This window comes from Eimeria maxima, genomic scaffold (assembly GCF_000499605.1).
Source record: "Eimeria maxima Weybridge genomic scaffold, Emw_scaff44, whole genome shotgun sequence".
Classification (NCBI taxonomy): Eukaryota; Apicomplexa; class Conoidasida; order Eucoccidiorida; family Eimeriidae; genus Eimeria; species Eimeria maxima.
The window spans coordinates 43,270-65,686 of NW_013563856.1; the positions used below are offsets into that span (position 1 = coordinate 43,270).

The 22,417-nt window shown below is 47.9% G+C and overlaps 5 protein-coding genes across 5 annotated transcripts; 1 reads left to right on the forward strand and 4 right to left on the reverse strand.

Moving 5' to 3' along the window:
- Positions 1–3,511: 3,511 nt before the first annotated feature.
- On the reverse strand, positions 3,512–8,016 carry EMWEY_00007360 (hypothetical protein, conserved; the record flags this gene model as incomplete). The annotated part of the gene is made up of 2 exons (XM_013478469.1): positions 3,512–6,002; positions 6,341–8,016. The coding sequence occupies 2 exons, from the start codon at positions 8,014–8,016 to the stop codon at positions 3,512–3,514; spliced, it is 4,167 nt and encodes a 1,388-aa protein (XP_013333923.1).
- Positions 8,017–9,625: 1,609 nt separating this feature from the next.
- Positions 9,626–12,127, reverse strand: EMWEY_00007370 (hypothetical protein, conserved; the record flags this gene model as incomplete). Its single annotated transcript, XM_013478470.1, has 7 exons — positions 9,626–9,715; positions 9,897–9,952; positions 10,224–10,308; positions 10,729–10,786; positions 10,913–11,015; positions 11,358–11,455; positions 11,838–12,127. The coding sequence occupies 7 exons, from the start codon at positions 12,125–12,127 to the stop codon at positions 9,626–9,628; spliced, it is 780 nt and encodes a 259-aa protein (XP_013333924.1).
- Positions 12,128–14,921: 2,794 nt separating this feature from the next.
- On the reverse strand, positions 14,922–16,956 carry EMWEY_00007380 (hypothetical protein; the record flags this gene model as incomplete). The annotated part of the gene is made up of 2 exons (XM_013478471.1): positions 14,922–15,202; positions 15,333–16,956. The coding sequence occupies 2 exons, from the start codon at positions 16,954–16,956 to the stop codon at positions 14,922–14,924; spliced, it is 1,905 nt and encodes a 634-aa protein (XP_013333925.1).
- An 839-nt stretch (positions 16,957–17,795) lies between these two features.
- Positions 17,796–19,298, reverse strand: EMWEY_00007390 (protein kinase (incomplete catalytic triad), putative; the record flags this gene model as incomplete). Its single annotated transcript, XM_013478472.1, has 3 exons — positions 17,796–17,896; positions 18,015–18,824; positions 19,013–19,298. The coding sequence occupies 3 exons, from the start codon at positions 19,296–19,298 to the stop codon at positions 17,796–17,798; spliced, it is 1,197 nt and encodes a 398-aa protein (XP_013333926.1).
- Positions 19,299–20,656: 1,358 nt separating this feature from the next.
- Positions 20,657–22,245, forward strand: EMWEY_00007400 (hypothetical protein; the record flags this gene model as incomplete). Its single annotated transcript, XM_013478473.1, has 3 exons — positions 20,657–21,179; positions 21,780–21,904; positions 22,144–22,245. The coding sequence occupies 3 exons, from the start codon at positions 20,657–20,659 to the stop codon at positions 22,243–22,245; spliced, it is 750 nt and encodes a 249-aa protein (XP_013333927.1).
- Between the last annotated feature and the right edge of the window lie 172 nt (positions 22,246–22,417).

Sequence of the window (22,417 nt, forward strand, 5' to 3'; positions counted from 1 at the left end):
TAAAAAAAAAAAAAAAAAAAAAATTATTTATTTATTTTATTTATTTATTTTATTTATTTATTTATTTATTTATTTTATTTTATTTTATTTATTATTAATGTATATTTATTATTACTATAATCATATTTAATTATTATTAATTATTTTTATAATATTATAACTGTTATACACAATATACACAATTATTAATGTTATTAACAATTATATAAATAATATAAATAATATAAATAATATAAATAATATAAATAATATAAATAATATAAATAATAATAATAGACAATAATAGACAACATAAACAGCAACAAATACACAAAAATAAAGAATAAAGAAAAGATATAAAAAAACAAATAAAGGATAACGCTAACCCTAAACAAAACAATAAAAATAAATAAATAAATAAATAAATAAATAAATAAATAAATAAATAAATAAATAAATAAATAGATAAATTACCTGGTAATAAGTATACAGCCCTCTCTGCATTAGATAATAATTGTATAAGTTCCCTCCAATGTAATAAAGAAGGAAAATGATGAGCAAGAACAAGAGAAAGAAAAGACATTTGTATTTCCCCTAATATATCCTGTATACCTTCGGGTGTATAGGCAGCTAATTGTAATAAAGTATCTGTTTTATCTATACAATGATATGTTAATTCTTTTGCTGCTGTTGCTGCTATTATTAATTCATCTTTTATACCTTTATTACGTGCTGCTGCTGCTGCTGCTCTTGCTGCTCTTACTGCACATGTTTTTGCTGCACTTATATCCATATAATACATCTTGCATGCAGCTGCTTCTGCTGCTTCTCTTAATTCTCTTGCTTTTTCTTCCTTCTCCTCCTCTGCTGCTGCTGCTGCTGCTCCTCTTCCTCCTCCTGCTGCTCCTTCTTCCTCATCCTCATCATCCATCCTCTTTATATCACCATAACCAATCTCTCCCTGCTGCTGCTGCTGCTGCTGCTGCTGCTGCTGCTGCTGCTGCTGCTGCTGCTGCTGCTGCTGCTGCTGTTTATATTTATTCTTTTTATTATTATTATTATTATTATTATTATTATTATATGTATGCTGATCTATATATTGTTGTTCTTGTTTAGTTAATGGCATTCCTTGTGCCTGTAGACATTTACCTATTGGCTCTACTCTTCTTACACAAGAAGAAGAAATATTATTTGTTAATTCCCTCCATTGTTTCCTCATTTGTTGAGGATATATACCTAAATAAAGAAAAAAATCACCATTATTTACTCCTATTATATAACGTATATTCTCTTCTTCTCCTATAGGTAAATAACGTCTAAGAGAACAAGACCATTCACGTATTATTATATTATTATTAGGGGTAAAATATATAAATTCCCCTCTTTGTCCTGTACTACCTATTGCCTCCTCTACACGCATACGTGTATATGTACAACCACCAGATGTATCTTTTATTCCCTCTTTTGTATTATTATTATTATTATTATTATTATTATTATTATTATTATTATTATTATTATTATTGCTGCTGCTGCTGTTGTTGTTGTTGTTGTTAGTAGTAGTAGTAGTAGTAGAGGAAGAAACAGACTCCGCTTCCTCTGTCCAATGAAGAAAATGACAACCATAATCAATTCCTCTTACTCCTCTAAATTTCTCTCCTACTCGCCATTGTGCCATGTCTAAACCTACAAGTAAATTACGTGGTGTTCTTAGCAGCAATAGAGTACAATTACCCTCACCATTGCTGCTGCTACTGCTACTGCTGCTGCTACTGCTGCTGCTGCTTTCGGAGCCGCCAGCAGGGGAATATGCATCTTCTTTTGAAGAATTCATTTATTTAGTATTATTTAAATGTATAATTAAAAAATTTCAGACAATATATCAACAACAAAACAAAGAAATACACAGAAAAATAACAATGATGGGTATAACAGCCCTTCAAATACATATAATGTATCGAGAAAAAGAACAAAAAACAACTCCCACAGACCTACAAATACAAATTAAAAGAATATTATTTAAATTAAATAATTTATTAATTCCCTTTTTGTTCTTTTTGTTGAACAACAACCATTTCAATTGACTCTCTTGACGCAATGCTTACCTAGGGGCCCCCACAGGGGGGCCCCCGTGCTGGGGGCCCGGAAGAAGAAGAAGATGACGGCATAAAACATACAATTTGTATAATGAGAAAAATTAAATAATTAAATCAAATAATTCAATTATTTAAATTCAATTTTGTTAATTTTTTTAATTTCTTCGCTATTTGTTTGCTTTATACCTCGACACGCTATGCTCGGTGGCTAATTACTTGCTTAGGTTTTGTAGTCTTTAGCCTCTACTGGGTCTTTTCCTCCGTTTTGTCCTTGTTTACAATAAAATATTGATTGTTTTAATTCATTTATTCATTTATTTGCTTATTTATTTATTTTTCTTCCCTATTTGTGCATTTTTTACTATAACTTCCCTGTGACATCCGTGTACGTGGCTGCACGTGCCGCCTAGGGGATGCATGCTACGACTGTTTTCCTGCCATTTATCCTAATCAACTTTCCTTATTTGTTTTATTTTTTACAATTATTTTAGATTAAATTTTGTTGTATAATTTATTTTGCTGGTTTATCTTGGCTTGTATTCTTAAATATGCAGTAATTTGTATTCTACTAGCTCCTTTTGCACAATTCTATAATGCGCGCATCTCCCTCCATCGCTTCGCCTCTGCTCTTTTGTTTATTTTTCTCTCCCTGTTTATCCTGCTACTCTGTTGCACACTTTCTGTTTCTATTTCTTTTATATTATTTATCTGCTAACATATAAACCCCTGCAGTATGCTTAGCAACAAGAAAAATCCTTTTAGCAATTTTCCTATAAAGTAAATAAATAAAATATTTTTTTTTTGTTTTTCTTTCCCTTACATGTCATATGTTGTTTATTTTTATTTGTTCCTTTAGAACAAATAAAATAAACAAGAGAGGCAGCAACGCCTCTCCCTCTCCTAAACAAAAGAGGCAGCAACGCCTCTCTCTTTTTCTTCCTGCCTATGTAGCGCGTTAATCAGCAGATGTCTAAGGGGAAAGGAAATAAACATATAATAAAGTACAAAAAGAACACCAATTATATATTTAATAACAATTGCAATAAATATATTATAATATAAAAACAAGTATAGACTAAATATTTTCTGGTAATATACAATACAACTAAATCGTACAAAGAAACAAAAAAAAAAACTAAATAAATAAATAAATAAATAAACAATAAATAAATAAATAAATAAATATATATAGACAGCCAAGAAAACAAACATCTGCTGCCCTTAGGCACGCAGCAAAACCCACAAAACTACATTCTTCTTGTAGGGGGGTTAAGAACGTGCAAAAAGAAGAAACGCCGTCAGGGCATTATTTTTTTCTTAATAAATAATAAATAAATGTATGTATATATTAATTTATTTATATATTTATATTTATATATACTTTTATATATATAAATATATATACAATAAAATAAATGTGCCTCTCTATTGTCATATTATATTTCCCTTGGGGAGCTATCGCAGCAAAGAGGAAGAAAAGGAAGATCTGCTGCTGCAGCATTATGCAGATTAGAAGCAAAAAGAGTAACAGGGTGACCCCATAGAAACCTTAAACCAGGAAGAGGCTCCTGCTGCTGCTCAAATTGCTCCTGCTGCAGCAGCATCTGATGCTCTTGCTGCTCCTGCTGCTGCTCCGTGCCTTCCACCAGTTGCTCATGCCCCTGAGGCTGCTGCTGCTTCTCCTCCTGCTGCTCTATTTGCTGCTGCTTTCCCTTTATAAACTGCGCCTTCGTCTGTGTAGAGGCACTCCCTGTAGCTGTCAACTTACCAGGCTGTAGGAAGACAGATGTCCCGTCTTTCTGCTGTTCCTGTTGCTGCTGCTGTTTCCGCTGCTGCTGCTGCTGCTGCTGCTGCTGGCCAAGAGGAGGCACACTAAACTTGTTGGGGTTGCTCACTTCTCCTTCTCTTTGCTGCACTTTGTCCTCTCTTCTCTCTTTTTCTTGTGAAGAGGCGCTTGGAGACTGTGGGGCCGTTGCTGTCATGCCGTCCCCGCAGGAACTTGGAGTAAACCGTTCTGCTGCTGCTGCTGCTGCTGCTGTGGCGTCTCCTTCCTTCTTTAGATACTCTGAGAGGCAATAATCCACACAGCGGCTGCTGCAGCCAGCTCGTTGCTGGTTTCCTCCTGCTACTGCTACTGCCCCTGCGCCGATAGCAGCAGCTAGTGCTGCTGTAGGTGCTACGTCCCCCACTGATTCAGCATAAAACTCGCCTCTTGATGCAAATCCTTGCTGCTGCTTATGATTTCGTTGTTGCTGCTGTTGTTGCTGTTGCTGTTGCTGCTGCTGTTGCTGTTGTTGCTGCTGGTGCCGCTGTTGCTGCTGCTGCTGCTGCCGTTGTTGCTGTTGCTGTTGTTGTTGCTGCTGTTGCTGCTGCAGCTGCTGTTCCTGCTGCTGTTGTTTTTCTCGCTGCTGTTGTTGCTGCTGTTGGTGCTGTTCTCGCTGTTGTTGTTGTTGCTGTTGGTGCTGCTCATGTTGCTGTTGTTGCTGCTGCAGAAGCTGCAGCTGCAGGAACTGCTGCTGCTGTGGGAGCCGATCACCACATGGTCGGGCTGGGCTTTCTTGAACGAGTTGTAGCACTGAGTGTTCGATGCTCAGAGGGCAGTCGCTGCTGCTGTCTCCCCAGCAGCTGCTAACAACAGAATCCCCCTGCAGCTGCTGGTGCAAGTGCTGTTGCTCTTGCTGCTCCTGATGCTGCTGCCAGTTTGCTGCTTCAAAGGGAAGCATACATCGCCGGCCGCTTTGCCAACCGTTGAATTGCTGCTGCTGTTGCTGCTGCTGAAGGTATTGTTGTGGCGGGGGCGGCATGCGTGTTGCAGTTGCTGGCTGCATTTTGTCTGCAGCAGCAGCAGCAGCTCCTTTTCTTGCTACTTTCGATATTCGGTTGTTGTACGGAGGAGAGAGGCAGTGGATGTTTTCGCTTCTTCTTTCTGATTCAAAGTTGAATGCCTCCTGCTCTGCCCAATCGCCGTCGCGCATAAATCCGCTGCTGGTGCTACCGCTGCCACTGAAGGTGCTGGTCCCACATCCTTGCTGTTGCAGATGGCGTTGCAGCGGTGTCTGCTGCTGCTGGTAGTGGTGCTGCTGCTGTTCGGAGAGGAGTTCTGGAGAGGGGACGTTCGGGTCTTGTGCGTCTGCCTGCCACCACGGACCAAGAGAACTTATCCCCTGCTGCTGGTGCTGGTGCTGCTGCTGTTGCATTTGCATTTGTTGGAGTTGCACTTGACTCCATGGTTTTGTTTGGTTGTGGTTGGGCTGTTCTTCTTCTTGCTGAGGTTCAATGGGGATGAGGGCTTTGAACTGCCAGATGCGGCTGCCGTTGAGGGGAGAGGGCTGGAAGCCCATGGGGCATTCTTTGTGCCTCCATACAACTGTTGCTTTCTTATGTAGCACAGCTCCCCTTGGCAGCAGATACTGCTTGGACTGAACATACGTGCAGTGTTCGTTTCCCTCTGGGGTGTAGAGGCGGTAGAAAAGGGAGAAGGGCTCCGATAGCAGCAGATCCTGCAGCTTAGGATGCCCGTACACCCCTGCATCCAGCCGCTCGTGCGTCGACCAGCGTATCAGATCCTTAAGTTGGGCTAAGAAAATCCCTAAGGGCTCTCCGTCAACTATGCGTTTCAGCACCCGCAGCAGGTGAGCAGTTGCTGCTGCGGCGGCGGCTGCTCGGTCTCCACTGGGATCGGGGCAGTGTCTCTGGAGGAATTCTTTTGCTGCTGCAGGGCAGGCAGCAACGGGAATAAGCGCTTTATCTCTGTATGTGAGCACACGACTCCAAGAAGCAAGTTGAATCATCCTAATTAGGTGGGCGAGACGCATCTTCTTGAATGCGGGGACTTCTTCCCGCAGGTGCTCGGCCAAGGCATATCGGCCTTCGGAAAAAGAAGACAGAGACGTGCTGCTTCCCTGGCGCAGCTTCTCTATAAAGTAACTGCAGTCACGCAAGCAGAAGGCACGCAGGCAGCACAGGCAGGAGAAGCATATCAACAAATCCAAGTGCAACATAACATTAAAAGCAGTGGCAATGTGCTACAGTTGAATAACAAGGTTTCAAAATATGCTTAAGAGAAGAAAGCAAGAAACACAGACATTCACAACAAAGCCGGCAAACCCTGAATATCCGTTAGTCTTCCTTTTCTCTGCAGCATGCAGAAGGTGGAAGTTAAGGGCTAGCTACGTAGTGGCAGTGCAGGTGGCAGAGAAGACAGCCAATATACAGAAACTCTGCTATCCGCATGCATGCATGAGCTGATGGCTGCAGTGTTTTACTTGTTGAACTCTATCCACTGTTCTTGGGAGTAGACGTTGTCTTTGGCTCGGGTGTCTACAAATCCTTTGAACTCTGGCGGTTCTTTTTGTTTCTTCAAGAGAACAACCCATCCGTCTTCTCCCTTTACTCTTCTTTCTATCTTAGCAAACACTTCTGGGGTCGTCATAGCAAGCCCTACGACCTCAGAAGGCAGCCACGCGGCTGCTTCAGTACGTTTACGCAGCTGATGGGCTATTTCCCCTGCAAACGGCTTGATGCCTTCTCGATACAGGAACTGTACGCAGCTTAGCAAGGCCTCTTGCAGACTCTGCAGGGCTCTGGGGCCTCCCTCGACTAGACAGCAGCAAAGGGCTGAGCCCTCCAGCCGCGGTAAAATACACCCACCTGACAACCTCCATACATCTACCCCTGCTACTCTTTGGCGCTGCAGTTCCCGTTGGTAGCCCCTGTTGACGGCTCTAAATGTATTGTCTGCAAGAGGCAGCAGACACAGACTGTTCAGGGGATACGGCAGACGGCGGCAAGCGTCTGCAGGGCTGCTGCTCAGTACACCCGGCACGGTACAGCAGGAAGAACCACCAGCACCACCACCAGCACCACCAGCAGCAGCACCGGCAACAGTGCCAGAACAACCAGCAGCACCACCAGATGCAGCAGATGCAGAAGCAAAACTCTTCCGAGACCCACAACCCTGCACCAACTCCAACTGTTGCAGGTAATGAGCACCTGCACCTGCCTTTCTTAAAGCAGCAGCAGGAGCACACATATGTGCACCCTGCTGCTGACGCTGCTGTCGAACAGCTGCGCGTTGCTGCTGTTGCTGTTGCAATAAACCCGGCTGATGCTGCTGCTGAGCCTGCTGTACCTGCAATTGCTGTTGCTGATGCTGATGCTGCTGCTGATGCTGGAGCGGCTGCTGCTGCGAGTGCTGCTGGTATTGCTGCTGCTGCTGCTGGTGCTGCTGTTGCTGATGTTGTTGCTGCCTCGGGTTGCTCTCCGCAGCAGGCGGAGGTGGCAGCGGCGGTGTTGGAATTTGTCTCTGAAATACAAATGGACTCACGGGCAACTCAACAGGAGGTCGAGGACCATTAGAAGGTCTGCAGCGCCTCTGCGGAGGTGTACAAGGAGGAGACTGGTGCTGATGCGGCTGCTGCTGCGTGTGCTGATGCTTGTGATGGTGCTGCTGCTGCTGACGAATGGCCTTAGAAGGGTTTCGGAGAGGCCGTTCAGCAGCAACTGCTGGCCTAAAAGTGTCGGGCGAATGAGCATAGCGCAGGTTGGGAGGGCGAATAAAAGAAGACAGGCAATTCGCTGATGTCTCTGCAGATCCACCGTTAGGGTTTCCTCCGCTGTTGCTGTCGCTGCTCCCGCTGCCGTTGCTGCTGCTGCTTTCGCTGCTGCTGTCTGCTTCCTGTACAGGCTGCAGCTTCTGGTTGCTGCCAGAGGGTGCTGTCAAGATATCGTCCGAAGGGGCCAAAGGCTGTCCTGTTTGGGCTGTCCCTGCAGGCACAGCAACAGACTCGCTAGTTTTGATGCTGCTGCTGTTGCTGCTGTTTGTTGCAATTCGACCGCTTGCTTCGTCTTCTGGTTCGAGAATTGTAGTGAGGTTATATACCTCCGAGAGGGCGGGGAAAGCTGCTGCGTAGGAAGCGGACTGTCTGCCGAGCTGTTGCATTTCAAGGGTTTATTTGCCTTTTCTCTCTGCCTAAACCCTCTTATTCTTCTCGTGGTGGAAGTTCAAGAGGATATGAACTAGAGACCTGGCGAAGGATCGAGCCCACGGGCGAAGGGAAAAGGTGATAATGGAGCGAAATGGATTTCAAGAAGGAAAAGGAGAGGAGGAAATCAATTAAGCCAAACACAAACAATAAAACGGTACAAAACAAGAAAAGATTTGCAGAGCAATATAAGCCTTACAAAAAACGGCGACAAACCTCGGTTATACCTGCAGCCCTTGGTACCCCTCTTTGGGGGTATATTGGGAGAATATTTTCTTTGATGAGTCCCAAATTATTGCGAAAAGCCAAAACAAAGAAAAGGTGAAGTGAAGAGGCTGAGTAAATGGGAATATTTTCAGTGAATGCTGCGACGAGGTCAGTCAACTGAACGACGGGGAAACGGGTACTTAATTCTGCCTCAAGTTTGGCAGGAATTCGGCAATAGGGAGGTCGAAGTAATTGCGAGACAAACTCGAGAAAAAAAGAAATACTGATCAATTTAGATCAACAAAACCCCGAAAAACGCAACACTGCGTCAATGACCGCCGGGAGTGTCGGCGGGTGCAAGTGACCCAACCCAATATCGGATAGCCGAACCACTGGTTCTTGTTACATTTTGGTTGTCTTGGGTTTAACAATTCCTGAACTCAACAGGTATTTAAATTTGCAGATGCATTAGATTTATTTTAATCGATCTAAATGCCTCCAGTTCAACTCTTTTGAGCAGAAATCGCACGTTTCCTTCATTACAGCTGTCCCTGACACGAGCAGCTGATTTCCACTGCGGCGTGCCGTTGTATTCTTCTGATTAACTCCCCATAATATCAATTCAACAAATATATTATGGACCATAAAGCAAAGATAACAGAACTCTCGTAATTTTGGTGAAAAATGACAAACGGTCACGCCGACAACACACACTCGAGTGCAGGGGGATCAGAAAGGTTTCCGCTTTCTCGGATTTCAACGCTCAATAGTAGAACAAATTATTTCAACGGAAGCAAAACTAATCGTTAGAAATCCATTTGCAGTGTATTAGGAAAAGCCCTGAGCAACCGATATCCTGCTGAAAGCAGTACTAAGGACGCATGCTACTGCCCGTATTTTCCCATCATGACACAGCCCCTGGTAGTCTGTCTCGTATACGATGAAACAATGTAACGTCAGTTCTAAGCACGTCAACTGTAGACTCCTAAGTAGCTAAGCTCTCAGACTAAACCGTGAACCCTACGCCACAAACGATGGAACCTGTATAAAAATATATAACTAACTAACTAATTCGGTCGTGCCGTTGCTGCTGCTGTTTAGCTGCTGCAGGTCTTTCTTGTGTGCTGCATTTGACATTTTAATTCAGCCAGGTTTTGCTTGGCGATGCAGCAAAAGCTGCATGGAGATGCAAATGGGCAAGAAGGAAGGAGCCACAGATCTATGCAGACTCCAGCGCCACTGTCTTTATGTATACAACACTGCGGACATAGAGATAAACTGATTGTTCAACTAGAGTGTATATCATTAGAGCGATTTGTGCTTCAGCTCCAGTGTGCGTACAGCCCAAACCCGAATCCTTTAGAGCAGGTTTCGACTGGCCATTAAGGGCTTATAACCCCTCTCTCGAAGCATCCCCAAGTAACGCAAACGTTCGCCAGAGAATGCGAACTGGAAATCACAGGCACAGAGGAAAACCCTAAACCCTAAACCCTAAACCCTGAGGTCTAGCGTTCAATTTTGTTTTGAGGCAAATGGCCCAACTTTTTCCATCTGATTAACTAAATGTTCTTATTTTATCTCCGAAATAACAGCATTTTTAATTTTTACAAAGCCAGCATGCCTCTCTTACCTCAACACATGCACCGTCTGTAATGAACACCGCAGGCCAAACCTCTCCTCGAATACCTGTAGAAGGCAACAGACCCCCCAATGCGAGTAAAAAACGCTTAAGTAATATAAATACCGTAAACAGCAATATATTTGTGATGTTTGCCCAAATAAACAGATACCAAGATACGGCTGCCACTGGCCCTTCCACTCTGTATGCTGCATTTCACCGTTGCTGTATTTGTTTGGTTCTTTTTGAACTATCTTTCTTTGATACCGCATTAATTTCGCTTGCTTCACTAATTTGTTGCACTTATATTAATCATGGTTTGTTGTGCGCTCTTCTAACCTGACTTCGCGGACGCCGAGAGACAAATACCGTTCAAGAAGAAAGCAACGCGGGCAGGAGTGTCCGATTGATCCACTGCGCAGCCCTGCTCGAAAATGCAGGAAAAAACAATGCGACTATGCAGAACATGAAAATCAACTATACAAAGGAACAGAAATTTGACAGTGATGAAGCGGAAACACGCAAGAACAATGAGGAAGAACGAAATGCCAAATAAGAATGCAGATCTTCGGAATAACACAACAGAAAACATGGAAATCCGTAAACGCACAGGAAATACGAAAACAAGCAAACTGAGATACGATAAACCATAAAAGTCTAGCAGCCCTACACCCGAAAATGCAAACCCTTGCTAGCCAGGGTTCAGTGTTTGTGGTTGGGGCCAGTATACCCAGCCATTTACACAGCCACAGAAAGGCGGAAGTCTAAGAGCTAACAAAACAAATCGGTTAAACCCCAAGCCCTAAACCCTAAACCCTAGGAGTAGAATCAATTGACAACTTACTATTACATCGCCGGCCTCAATTGCTGGTCCCTCCTCACCACCAAGAGAAGCCATCCAGCTGCACGCAAACCCTAAACCCTCGACAATATGGTATCAACCGAAGCACCAAGACTGTGGATTTTCAACCCTTAACCCTGAACACTAAACCCGAAAGCCTAATAGCCCCTAGTGCATTGTCGCGGACCATCTGTCCTTGCTGCTGAGAATGGAAAAAGAAGAAAACTCTTCTGGCTGAGGAAAGCGGCAAACGCCAACGGCGATACTTCCGGGGTTCAAGACCAAAACTTCTAAAAAATAAAAACGCAAGCAGAGAGACAAGGACAAAGAAGATACAATAAAAGCTAGAAATAAAACAAATTAAAAGTATTAAACAGGAAATAAAGACGCGCAGAGCCGCAGGCTATTAACTTTAGCAGGATAATCTACTGCATGCAGCACTGGATACTGCTGTTTCTGCCTGACGCGGCTGCTGCTTGGATCGCTGCTGCTGTTACACTGGGCATTGCTGCTGCTGCTGCTGTACTGTCTTACGCTGCTCCTGCTGCTGCACTGGCCCCAAAAGCACCTTGTTCCTGGCAATGATGGAAAGGCCACAAGCTGTAAAACCTAAACTAAACAGGCCGTCTTACCGAATAAGCACTTGTCCTGATCTATTGGAGTGGTTGCAAGTGCAATCCCTTTTCCATCAATAACAAGTTTCTTTATCGATAACCCCTCAGATTGGGTCCTGCGGTGTACGTACAACCCACACTAGAAGGATGCTAGTCCCACAGGCTTGCTGCTGGCCTGACTGCTGATACATACACTCACCCACATAACAGCAAAATGCACAGCAGCACCAGTAGCAAAAGCAATAGCACCACCAACGAGAGCAGCAGCGTCAGTGGTTGCAGCGTCTGCAACAACTGTGCGAATAACAGCAGAAGCCGCCAGAACAGAAGAAGTTGCAGAAGCAGCACCAGCAACAAATACAATAGCAAGCAAAAGCAGCAAAACAAGAAGAAAGACAACAACAACAACGAACAAACCAACAACAAAAATTTACAACAGCAACGCAGCAAATAGCAACAGCTGCAGCAACCGCAACAGCAGAAGCAGCTTATTCTGACTGCATAGAGATGCCTTGGTTTGAGAATTTATCTTTGCTGCGAATATCCCTAAGAGAAACTGCACCTTCTTCCATATTTTCTGCTGCTGCTGCTGCACTGTCTCCTGCATCTGTCCCCGCCCCAGCGGCTGCACGTCGTCGCAAGCAGCACTGCCGCACTACGGGAATGTGTCTTGCTGCAGCTCCTGCTGCAGCAGCAATCGTCAGCAGCACAGCCACAATACACCTGAACATTGCATGGGGCTTTGGCCCCTCAGCAACAGCAGCATAACCATTGCGGGAACCTTTCATTTTGCTGCACCGCTTCCTGCTGCTGTTGCTGCGGGTGCTGCAGTTATTACTGCAGTTGGTTTTGCTGGTCTTGTAGTTGATACTCTTGCAGGTGTTGTTGTTTCAGCTATTGCTGCTGCAGCTCTTGCCGATGCAGCTGTTGCTGATGCAGCTGCTGCAGCAGCAGCAGCGACTGTGGTTCTTGCACGTGTCCCGTCAGGTGCGTCTACTGATGGTGTTGATATCCCTGCTTTCCTTCTCTTGCTGTTACTATTGTCGCTGCCGTCTATATCGCGGCTTCCGCTGCTTCTTCTGCTGTTGCTGCTGCTAGAGAAGCGGTATGCGTTTCCACGTGTGCAGCGGGGTCAATCCCTGCTTTTCCCCAGAAATTTGAGTGTAAATAAGCAGTCTAATTCAGGGAAGTCAATCTTGAAAAGGGGGAATCACATAAAAGGGGAAAAGGAGAGGGTGGTCCACTGGGCCGCGTGGGAAGGTGCGAGGCTGTTTGAGTGTATGTGCACCTTCTTTGAAAGCATGCATGCGTGTGCTGAGCCAATAAAAATAAGAATGAAACAATAAATAATGAAAGTGAAGGAAGACAGGGGCAGTGTCATTCAGGTGCATGTACGCCGCACACGAGAAGCACAGCTGTCGGCTGCTGGGGAGGCGCCACTGAAGGTCTCCCGTGTGTCTCCAGTTGACAAAGAATAGTATACTAATATATTTAAATTTAAGCCTTAACTGCACAAGTTGTATGTTGTTTTATTATGCTTCTATTTGATTCGCAAAGGTCGCTTCCCTTTCCTGAGCAGCTGCTCGTCCTCCCGCCGCTGCTGCTGTCGCTGCTGCTGCAGCTGTGGTGGGGCCCCCCCAGGAGCCTAATGGCAGCCGCTGCTCTTCTTGCAGCCTTTGCGTTCGTTGGGAAGGTATATTTTGTTTCTTTTTAGATGAATTCACTTTATTCTTTCGCTGAACCCTTCAGAGCCGCATATACACCCGCTGCTGCTACGTGCTGCAGTTGCAGCAATACCCACATCCAGCAATTTGCTGCTGCTGCGGTGGTAGTTGCCGCTTATTTTAGCCTTGCTGCTGGAGCGGCAGGCGGGTTTGTAGTTGTCGTTGTTGTTGCTGCACTCTCAGCAGCAGCAGCGACTGCAAGAGCAGCAGCGGCGACTGCAACAGTAACAGCAGGGACGGGGACAATATCAGCAACGCCAACAACAGCAGCAACAACAGCAGCAGCAGGAGTTACATCAATAATAGCAACAGCAGCAACGGCAATAACACAGCAGCAGCAGCAGGATGGCAGTTCCTAAGGGGAAGAGGAGTGCTTCTCTTTGCCGCAAGCGGCAGTATATTGTCTTTTGCGATCAGCTCGATGGGAATTACAAAAGAAGAAGGGAATGGTTTTACAGGCATAGCTACACCTCTCCTGTTGCGCCTCTCAAGCATCTTAAGGAAAGGAAACTGCTGCCGCAGCAGCAACATCAGCAGCAAAACCCTCTACCATCCGTACTCCATCAATTCAGATTCCCAGGGTTTTGGACAGGGAGGTGGGCATCGTCTACAGCTGCTGCTGCTCCCTTTTCTGTTGCTTTTGCTGCTGGTGTCGCTGTTGCCATTGTTCTTCTGCTGTTGCTGCTGTGCTGTTGTTGCTCCCGCCATTGCTGTTGTGCCGTTAATGCTGTTGTTGCTGCTGTGATTCCGTGCGTAGTTGCACACATTAACAACAGTAGCAGCAGCAGCAGCATTACCAGCTGCAGCAGTAGCAGTAGGAAATGCTTGCTTTTGTTTGCTGCTTCAGGTTTGTCTTTGAGAAGGCAATAAAGTTCATTAAAAAGTAAAAGGGTTTGCTGCTGCATCATTAAAAAATGCAGCTGCAGCACCTGCAGGCCTAGCTGCAGCGGCTGCAGCAACAGCAGGTGCAGCATCAATAGTAGAGAACATTTTTTCCTTGGAGGGATCATTTTTTTGTCTGAACAACACCAGGCTAATAATGTTTTAGGGTTTAGGGTTTAGGGTGTATGGTATGATGGCATGCTTGCTAAACCCCAAAAGCCGAGGTTTAAGATGTAGGCACGAGTGTTTTGTAATTGTTTAGGGTTTAGGGTTTAGGGTTCATTAGTTAGGGTGGTTTAGATTTGAGTGGTTAGGGCCTAGTGTGTAGACATAAGGGTTTATGGCTTAGGTAGGGTTTAGGGTTTAGAGTTTAGGGTTTAGGGTTTCGGATGTGTGTTGTGTTAACACATGCGAAGCAGTCTAAGTGTATATTTTCACCTCTTTCCTTTAAAAGCACAACCATATATATTTATAATTATATTTGTAAATATAACGGTGTTATTATGTATAAATGTCTTACGTAGTTATTCGTGTATTGACGTCTTGCAGTGTGTACACAAACACAATAAAACAAACGACAAGCGTCACAAGGTGTATGTACACCTCGTTTAATATAATGTAGACATGTTAGGTTAGTGTTCTAAAGCCTTCAATGCAGCTTTCTGCTGCTCCGTGGGAACGAGCAGTAGCAGCAAAGGCAACGGCAAATGCGGAGCTCTGTTGCTGCTGCTGCTGCTGCTTTTGCTGCTGCAGCAGGTTCTGCAGCGGCAGCAGCAACAGGTGCTTGTCTCTGCATGCATCGCATAGGCGTCTGCTGCCTGCTGCAGCAGCGCAACGTTAGCAGCACCTTCTCTGTCGAGCTGCAGAGTTGCTGTTCCAGCAGCAGTTCCGTCGGCAGCAGCAGCAACAGCACCAGAGTGCAGCACAAGAGATCGCCGCAGCAGAAGTTTAGCCTTTAGAGAGGTGGTTATACATTCTACATGATGCCGTACTGCAGCAACAACAGCAGGCCCTGCTGCTGCAGCAGCGGACAGAAGCCGTGCAGCAGGAGGCAAGCACAAGGAGCCCAACAGAAAGAGAAGGGGAGGAGCACCCCCAGTGTTGCTGCAGCAACCTCGTCGAATACTGCAGTTACTGCTAATATTGCTGCTGTTGTTGTGTTCGTTGTCGTTGCACCTGGTGGGGGTGCACCTCCTGTACTTGTCGTTGCTACTGGCGCTGCTACTATTAAAGCAGCAGCAACAAGAATGTGTGTGTCTGACGACGTGAGGGTAGAAAGTATAAACTGCCAAAAGCTGCAGCAATCGCGCGAGGAGGATAGGGGGAGCAGCAGAAAGTGGCAGAGAATACAGCGACAGCTGCAGCAGCAAGAAGCTGTAGTCCTTACACCGCTGATACACTTGCTGGTGGCGCTGCTGCTGTTGCTGCTGCTGGTCTTGTTGCTTCGGTTGCTGCTGCTCTAGCATCAGAGGAGGGCAAGCGGGGCGTGCTCTGAGGGCCTCCACAGCAACAGAACACAGGAGGAATTGCCTTGTGTGGGGCTGTTCTTGCTGCTGCTGCTGCTGTTGTTGTTGCAGCACGCGCTTTGCGATAGCAGCAGCAGATGCTTCGGCGACCGACCAGAGAGTAGAAAGGACGGCATAGGGAGAGGCGTGTTGCAGCAAATCAAATTGCAGCAGCTGCAACAGCTTCTCTTCTTCTGACAACAAAACTGCTGCTGTCAGCAACACCTCCAGTGGCTGGACTGCAGCACGAGCATGTGCTGCTGTTGTTGCTGCTGCTGGTGACGTTGGCGCTGTTGCTAATGAAGTCGGCAGTGCTGCGTTCGACTCAGGAAGCATATTAGGGGTCTCGGAATTGCAGCAACCTAACCACTGCAGCAAATCGTTCGCCTGTTGCTGCTGTTGCTGTTTCTCCTGTTCCAGCTGCCCCCGCTGCTGTCTTAGTTCGTGTTGCATAACGAGCTCATGGGTAATGCCTTGGAATACTTTCCGTGTGGGGTATTTGCTTTTGTTGTTGTTGCTGCTGCTGGAAACATCGACTGTGTCAGCAACGGTGGCTGCTGCTGCTCCCACTGCAGCAGTCAGCTGCTTGTTGAAGGCATTAGCTGCGGCAACAGCAGCAGCAGCAGCAGCAGCAGACTCCGCATACGCAGAAGCATTATTTGTTTTGTAATACTCTTGGCTTCTCTCCACAAACACGTCGGCGACCTTCGCAGCAGCAACTGAGCAGCAGCAAAGCCGCTGCAACACAGGCTTTGGGCAGACTGCTGCTGCTGCTAGGTGCAGCAGCAGCAGCTCTAACGTCTCCTGCTGCTGCGCTGCTGCTGCTGCTGCTGATTGTACTGCTGGGGCATGCTGCTGCAGCCAGCCTCCACCGTTAATGCATGAAGGCTTGCGCATTTCGGGGGTTAGTTGCTGCTGCTGCTGTGGACAGCAGCGGCACGAGTCAAACTCATTGTTGCTGCTACTGCTGCTGCTGCACACCTTTGGATGAAAGGGCGTGCTGCATGCTGCTGCTGCTGCTGCAGTTGTTGCTGCTGTTTCTTTTGTTGTTGAGGCTGCCTCAGGATGGGGCCGCTTGCATAGGGTGCTACTTTCTACTGCTGTGTCCTCACTGCAATTGTTGCTGCTGCTGCTGTCATATCCGCTGCTGGTGCTGCCGCTGCACCGAGTGCTGTCACTGTGTTTTAGACCACTAGTTCCTGTTATTGCGGCTGCGACAGCACGCCTGCTTTGCAGGGACATTGGCAGCACTGACAGCATTCGCCGCTGCTGCTGTTGATGCAGTTGTTGCTGCAGCTGTTGCTGCTGCTGTTGCTGCTGGTGCTTCTGGTGCAGCAGAGTCAGCTGCAGCTGCAGCTTCCCAGCCTCGCACTTGTGCCGAAGGAGATGCATCGCCGTTTCTTCCACAAGCTGCTGCTGCAACACGACGTGTACATACACTGCAGCCAGGTGCAGCGTCTGATGCTGCAGCTGGAATTCATGTTGCAGTCCAATTAGAGTGTCCATCTGCAGCAGCAGCAACAACAACAACAACAGGAGCAAGCACTTACGCCAGACCGCGATAGGAAGAATGGTTTGGTGAAGGTATGGAGTAGCAGCAAGAACAGCAGCAATATCAACATCAGCAGCAGAGGCAACAGCAACAACAGTAGCGCAGGGAACAGGAAGGGTGCGGTAGCCGAAACTGACAGATATTTCAAAAAAAGGTAGGAGCAGTCTTTCTGCTTCCTCCCATAAATTGTTGCACTGTTCTTGTTGCTGCTGCTGTTGCTGTAGCAGCAGGTGTGCTTGTTGTTGCTCCTGGCGTGCATTGACAACACTTGTGTTGTTTTTCTTCATCTCCACAAGCAGCCGCCGTTTTGCTGCGGCCTCATTTTGCTGTCGCTCTTTGCTACGATAGCAGCATTCCCGTGCCAGATTAACGATAGTTGACCAACACGGGATCCCAACGCTGCTGCTGTTGCTGCTGCTGGTGCGCCTGTTGCTGGTGTTGTTGTTACTGCTGCTGCAGGTACTGATGCTAGGACTGCACTTTTCGCTAGAAGCTGTCTCGTCCTCCCTGCTGCTGCTACTGACGGTGCTGCAGCAAATATTGTTGCTGCTGCTGACGGGGCTGCTGCTGCTGATGCTGCTGGTGCTGTTGCCGCTGCTGCTGCTGTCGCTGCGTTTGGCGCTTCGGTTGTTCAAGCTCCCGCAGCACTCTCGGGGCGTTGAGTTTGGCGCATGTGGTGCTGCTTCTGCGGCGGCTGGCCACGCTGGCCCTCCACCAGCAGCTGCAGCAGCTGCGGTTCGTGCTGCGCACCTTGCTGCAACCGTCTCCAGGCGGCTTCTGTAAGTCTCTACGGCTATGCAGTGCTGCAGCAGCTCCAGAGCACTGTCTGTTCAACATTAGCAGCAGCAGCAATGAATTCCCACAGCAACAACAGAAAAAGCATCAGCTTCCGTACTGAAGGCAATATCACGCAGCACCTTCAACAGAATCATGAGCACCAGCAGCAGTGGTAGCAGCATCACAAGTAGCAGCAGCAGCACAAGCAGCAGCAGCAGCACAAGCAGCAGCAGACCTGCTGGCAGCCGTTGTGTTCTGTCGATTGTCAGGGTTTGCTGCAGCAGCAGCAACGGCCCAGAGCCAATCAACCTCCCGAAGTTCAGCAAAGTTTTCTCCGATTCTGTAGCCTCCTCCTCCCTCAGCCCTGTTGCTGATGCTGTTGTTGCTGCTGTTGCTGCTGTCGGTGCTGCCGCTGGTAATGGAGATGCAGGAGCAGGGTGCGAGGGCGAGGTGCTGCTGCTGCTGCAGTGTCGCTTCTCCACCACTTTGAGCTGAGCCTCCTGTACCAATCGCAGCAGCTGCTGCAGCTGTTGCAGTTGCTGCTTTTCGCCTGGAGTCCCATAGTTGCTGATGGAGGCTCCCCATTGCTGCAGCAGCTGCTGCTCCTCATGCTGCAGTTGATGCAGCATTTGCTGCCAACGAGGGGCTGGCCATAGAGGCAGCATCTCGAGCCACATCATCGGGTAGACTGCCGCAGCAGCCTTCTCCTCCAAGATTTCTCTTTCCTCATCACCCTGCAGAATCATTGGCTGCTGCTGCTGCTGCTGTTGCTGCAGGGGGCCAAGGATATGCATCCACTGCTGCTTTGTTACAGGAGTTCCTACAAGGCGGCAGCACTCGATAAAATGCACGAGTTCGCTGCTGCAGCAAAAGGGAGGTTCACATGTAACCAACTCAAAGAAGACAACAGCAGCAGACCACACATCCACCTCATACCCGTACTGCTGGTACTGCTGCTGTTGCTGCTCGCGGAGCAGCAGCAACTCTGGAGCCTTGTACGGTAATCGTTGACTCTCCCGAAGCGAACGCTCTCTGTCGCGAGGGTCTGCAGCAAAGGGCAACTAAGAAAGCCAGTAACTAGGGTTTAGGGTTCAGGAGAAATTATAACTTAGGGTGTGGGCGGAATGACGGTTTAGGTTTTGTGGAGGTGAGAGAAAGGCATGTGTGGGGTTTCAACAGATAAACACAATATTAGCAGCAACAGGAGCAGCAGCAGTAGCAGCAATTCTTTACTCTCGGGTGTCAGTCGGACGTCTTGAGCGAGGAAGCGGCCCATAGCGAAGTCGCTCAATTTTATTTGTGGAGCCCCAACAGCAGCGTCAAAATACTCAAAGGGAGAGGAGCAGTTGGCTGCTGCTGCTGTTGCATCTTTGCACACCGAGCACCCATGCGCTGTTGCTGCTGTTGCTGCTGCTGCTACTGCCGCCGCTGCTGCTGCTGCTGTTGCTGGGGATGGAGACCGCTGATATGCAAAGAGAGGAGTCATAAAACGGGAGTAAATCATCAAAGCTGCGCGCATGCCCACAAATATCCTGCGGAGGTGATGAAGTCTACGCTGGTGCTGTCGTTGCCCTTATGCCTGTACGCCTACAGGGCAGCCACAGCCCAGCTCTCAGTAGCAGCAGAAGAACCAGCAACATCAACATCGGGGAGCCAGCATCAACGACAGCAGCAGCAATGGTACATGTGATAAGCAGCAGTAGCAGCGCCGACTACTGCTACTTAGCAACAGCTAGTACAGCAAATGGGTAACACACGCAGTTAAGCAGCAGCATCAGCATCAGCAGCAGTGGAGTAGCAGCAGCAGGAAGGGCATGAGCATCTTCTAAGGTGTTAGAGAATCAAGCCCAGCAGCAGCAATTGAACAATCCCAGAGCTCCAGTTTCAGCCGCAGCATCAGCTGTAGAGGAAGCTGCAGCTGCAGCAGCTGCAGCAGGTATACGGGTAGACTGACCCTTGGTAGTAGTTGAGATGGCGACAGCCGGGTGTACATAGTGGTGTAGTGCAATTAAAATGTTGTCGGGTTTAATATTTCTATGGACAATCTTTTGTTGATGGACAAAAACTAAAGACTGCAGCAAGCCCTCAAAAAGGCGAAGAGCGACCCAACGGGAAAAGTGTGAACCCCCCAATGACAGACATTCCGTATCCTGCAACTCCTGCATGTAGCAGCAGCGGCAGCAACAGTATCAGCAGAGCAGATACTCAAACAGGTTTAAGGACTGATGTTGAGGCACAGGCTTAAGGCCCGAACCTTCCAGCTGTTGGGTCCTGAGACTTAGTGTATAGGGTTTAGGGTTTAGAGTTCAGGGTTTAGGGTTTAGGGTTTGGGGTCTGCTTACCCTCCAAAAGGACTTCAGGTTTCTACGATGGAATTCAGTGCAAACATGGAGCACGCCATCCTTCAGCTCAGCACCGACGTATCTCACGATGGGTAGCTCTTGCTGCAGTTGCTGCTGTTCTTGCTTTTGATGCTGGTGCTGTTGTTGTTGCTGCTGCAATTGTTGTTGCTTCTTTCGGTAGTACTGGCAGTGGAAAAGACGGTCACCTTTACCGTGGAAAATGTTGCTGCCGCTGTAGACAGCAACAACGTTAGCAACAGCAGCAAATGCATGCTGCCGCTGCAGCAACTGCAGCAGAGACAATTCACGCAGAAGTGAGGCGGGAACCCCATCGTTGACGTCTGCGTTGCAGACTTTTAAATTGACAGACCGAATGGCCACTGGAGACAGCAGTCCCACTCCTCTGTTGCTGATGCTGCTGGTGCTGCTGGTGATTCTGTTGCTGCTGCTGCCGCTGCCGCCGGTGAGTTGTTGCAACGCGTCGAAGACATATTGTTGTTCCTTTCGTTGCTGCTGCAGCAGCAGCATTGTGGGTATGAAACCTGCAAAGACTCTGCCTTTGCTCCTTCTCTCGGATATTCCTTTGCTGCGAGTTGCTGCAGCAGAAACAATGCCCTCCTGCAATGACACGGACAGCCACGAGCTGCTGCTTAACACCGCTTTCCTTAAGCAACGGCAAACTCTTGAGAGGGAACAAAGAGACTCCCATCCTCCAACAAAAGGCAAGATGGAGTCAACAAACCGACAAAGGAATGCCGAACCTGCAGGTGCCGCTCCGGTAGCTGGTGCTCCTGCTGTTCCTGATGCTGACCCAGTTGATCGTTTTGCGGCTGCTCCTGCTGCTGCTCCTGTTGTTCCTTCTTCTGATGCCTCTGGTTCTGTTTCTCCTGGTGAGTTTAACTCCGCAGAGACTGATAGTGTCTGTGTGATTACTGCTGTGCCTGCGCCCCCCGCTGCTGCTGCTGCTGCTGCTGCTGCGGTAGATGCTCCAGCTGCTGATTTTGCTGGCGATTGTGCTTCTGCTTCTGCCGCTCTGCATGCCCCTGTTGCTACAGAGGGTAATTTCGAGGAAACGCTTATAGGAGATTTGCCGCATGGAGATACTGTCTCTGCATCGCTACAGCTGCTGCTGCCAGAGGAGCTGTCGCTGCTACTGCTGCTGCTGGTGCCGCTGCTGTCTCTGCTGCTTCCGCTGCGGCTGCTGCTGCCATGGCGGCACGGACGATGCCTGCGACGGTGCCTTTTTACCGAATGCCTGAATCGTAAAAAGGAGCAGCGGCTTCTACTCCCGATGTTACTCCTGCTGTTGTTATTGCTGCTGCCGTTGCTGATCCTGCTGCAAGTATTGCAGCTACAAGTACTGCCGCTGCATGTGCTGCTGCCGCAGCTCCTGTTGTTACTGGTGTAGTTCCTGGTGGTGCTGAGTGCGTTTCTGTCGGGCACTGAGGAACAATAACACACGCTAGTCGCGGTAGGATGTTCTGAGTATGCTATATGTTCGATCATCCCATTGCTGTCGCATATGCAACTGCAGGTGTGGCTGCTGCTGCTGCTATGGCAGCGGGGAGACTGCAGCTGGGGAAATGACCCATTTTCTCGAGCGCCATTTGATTGTTGCTCATCCGAAGGCTGTCTTTGTGCTGTGGTTGCTGATTCAGCTGTCAATCGAGTTGGTGCGGCTGCTGCTGCTTCCGCCGTTACGCGTGTCCCTGCAGCTGCTGCTGTACCTGACTGCTCTCTGCGGCTTCGCTTTGACCGTAGGCGCCTTGCAGGGAGATGTGCGGTAGGAGGGTTGCTAGGAGGGGGTTTGAAGTCTTGTGAAGCTGCAACCCGTGCTGCAGAAGAAGTTACAACAGGTGCTGCTACTGCTGCTGCTGCACTTCCAGCATGTTCCTCTCGTGAAGGGCTTGACGGGAGGTTTGATGCCTCGCTGTTGCTGGGGCTGCTCAGGCTGCTGCTGCTGCTGCTGCTGCAGTTTGGTGACCTGTACCTTTTGCTGTTTCTGTACATTTCATTTGATAGGAGGGCCATAGGAAAGACGAAAGTGTGCCCTTCTGTCGCTCCTCTGCATGGATGGACGCCCCGATATACAGCGAACCACCCAAGACTGCAGAGTCGGAATAAATCAACTTGTTTATTTCATTTTACAGTTTAGTGAAAAAGTGCAACGAGAAGCAACTAAGGGAGAGAAGCTGCCGCTCTTGCTCTTGCCGTTGTTTGCAAGTTGGGGGTCGATCGGAGAGCCGTCTTCCGGGTTCATCCGAGGCTTCATAGAAGATTAATGGTTCAAAATCAA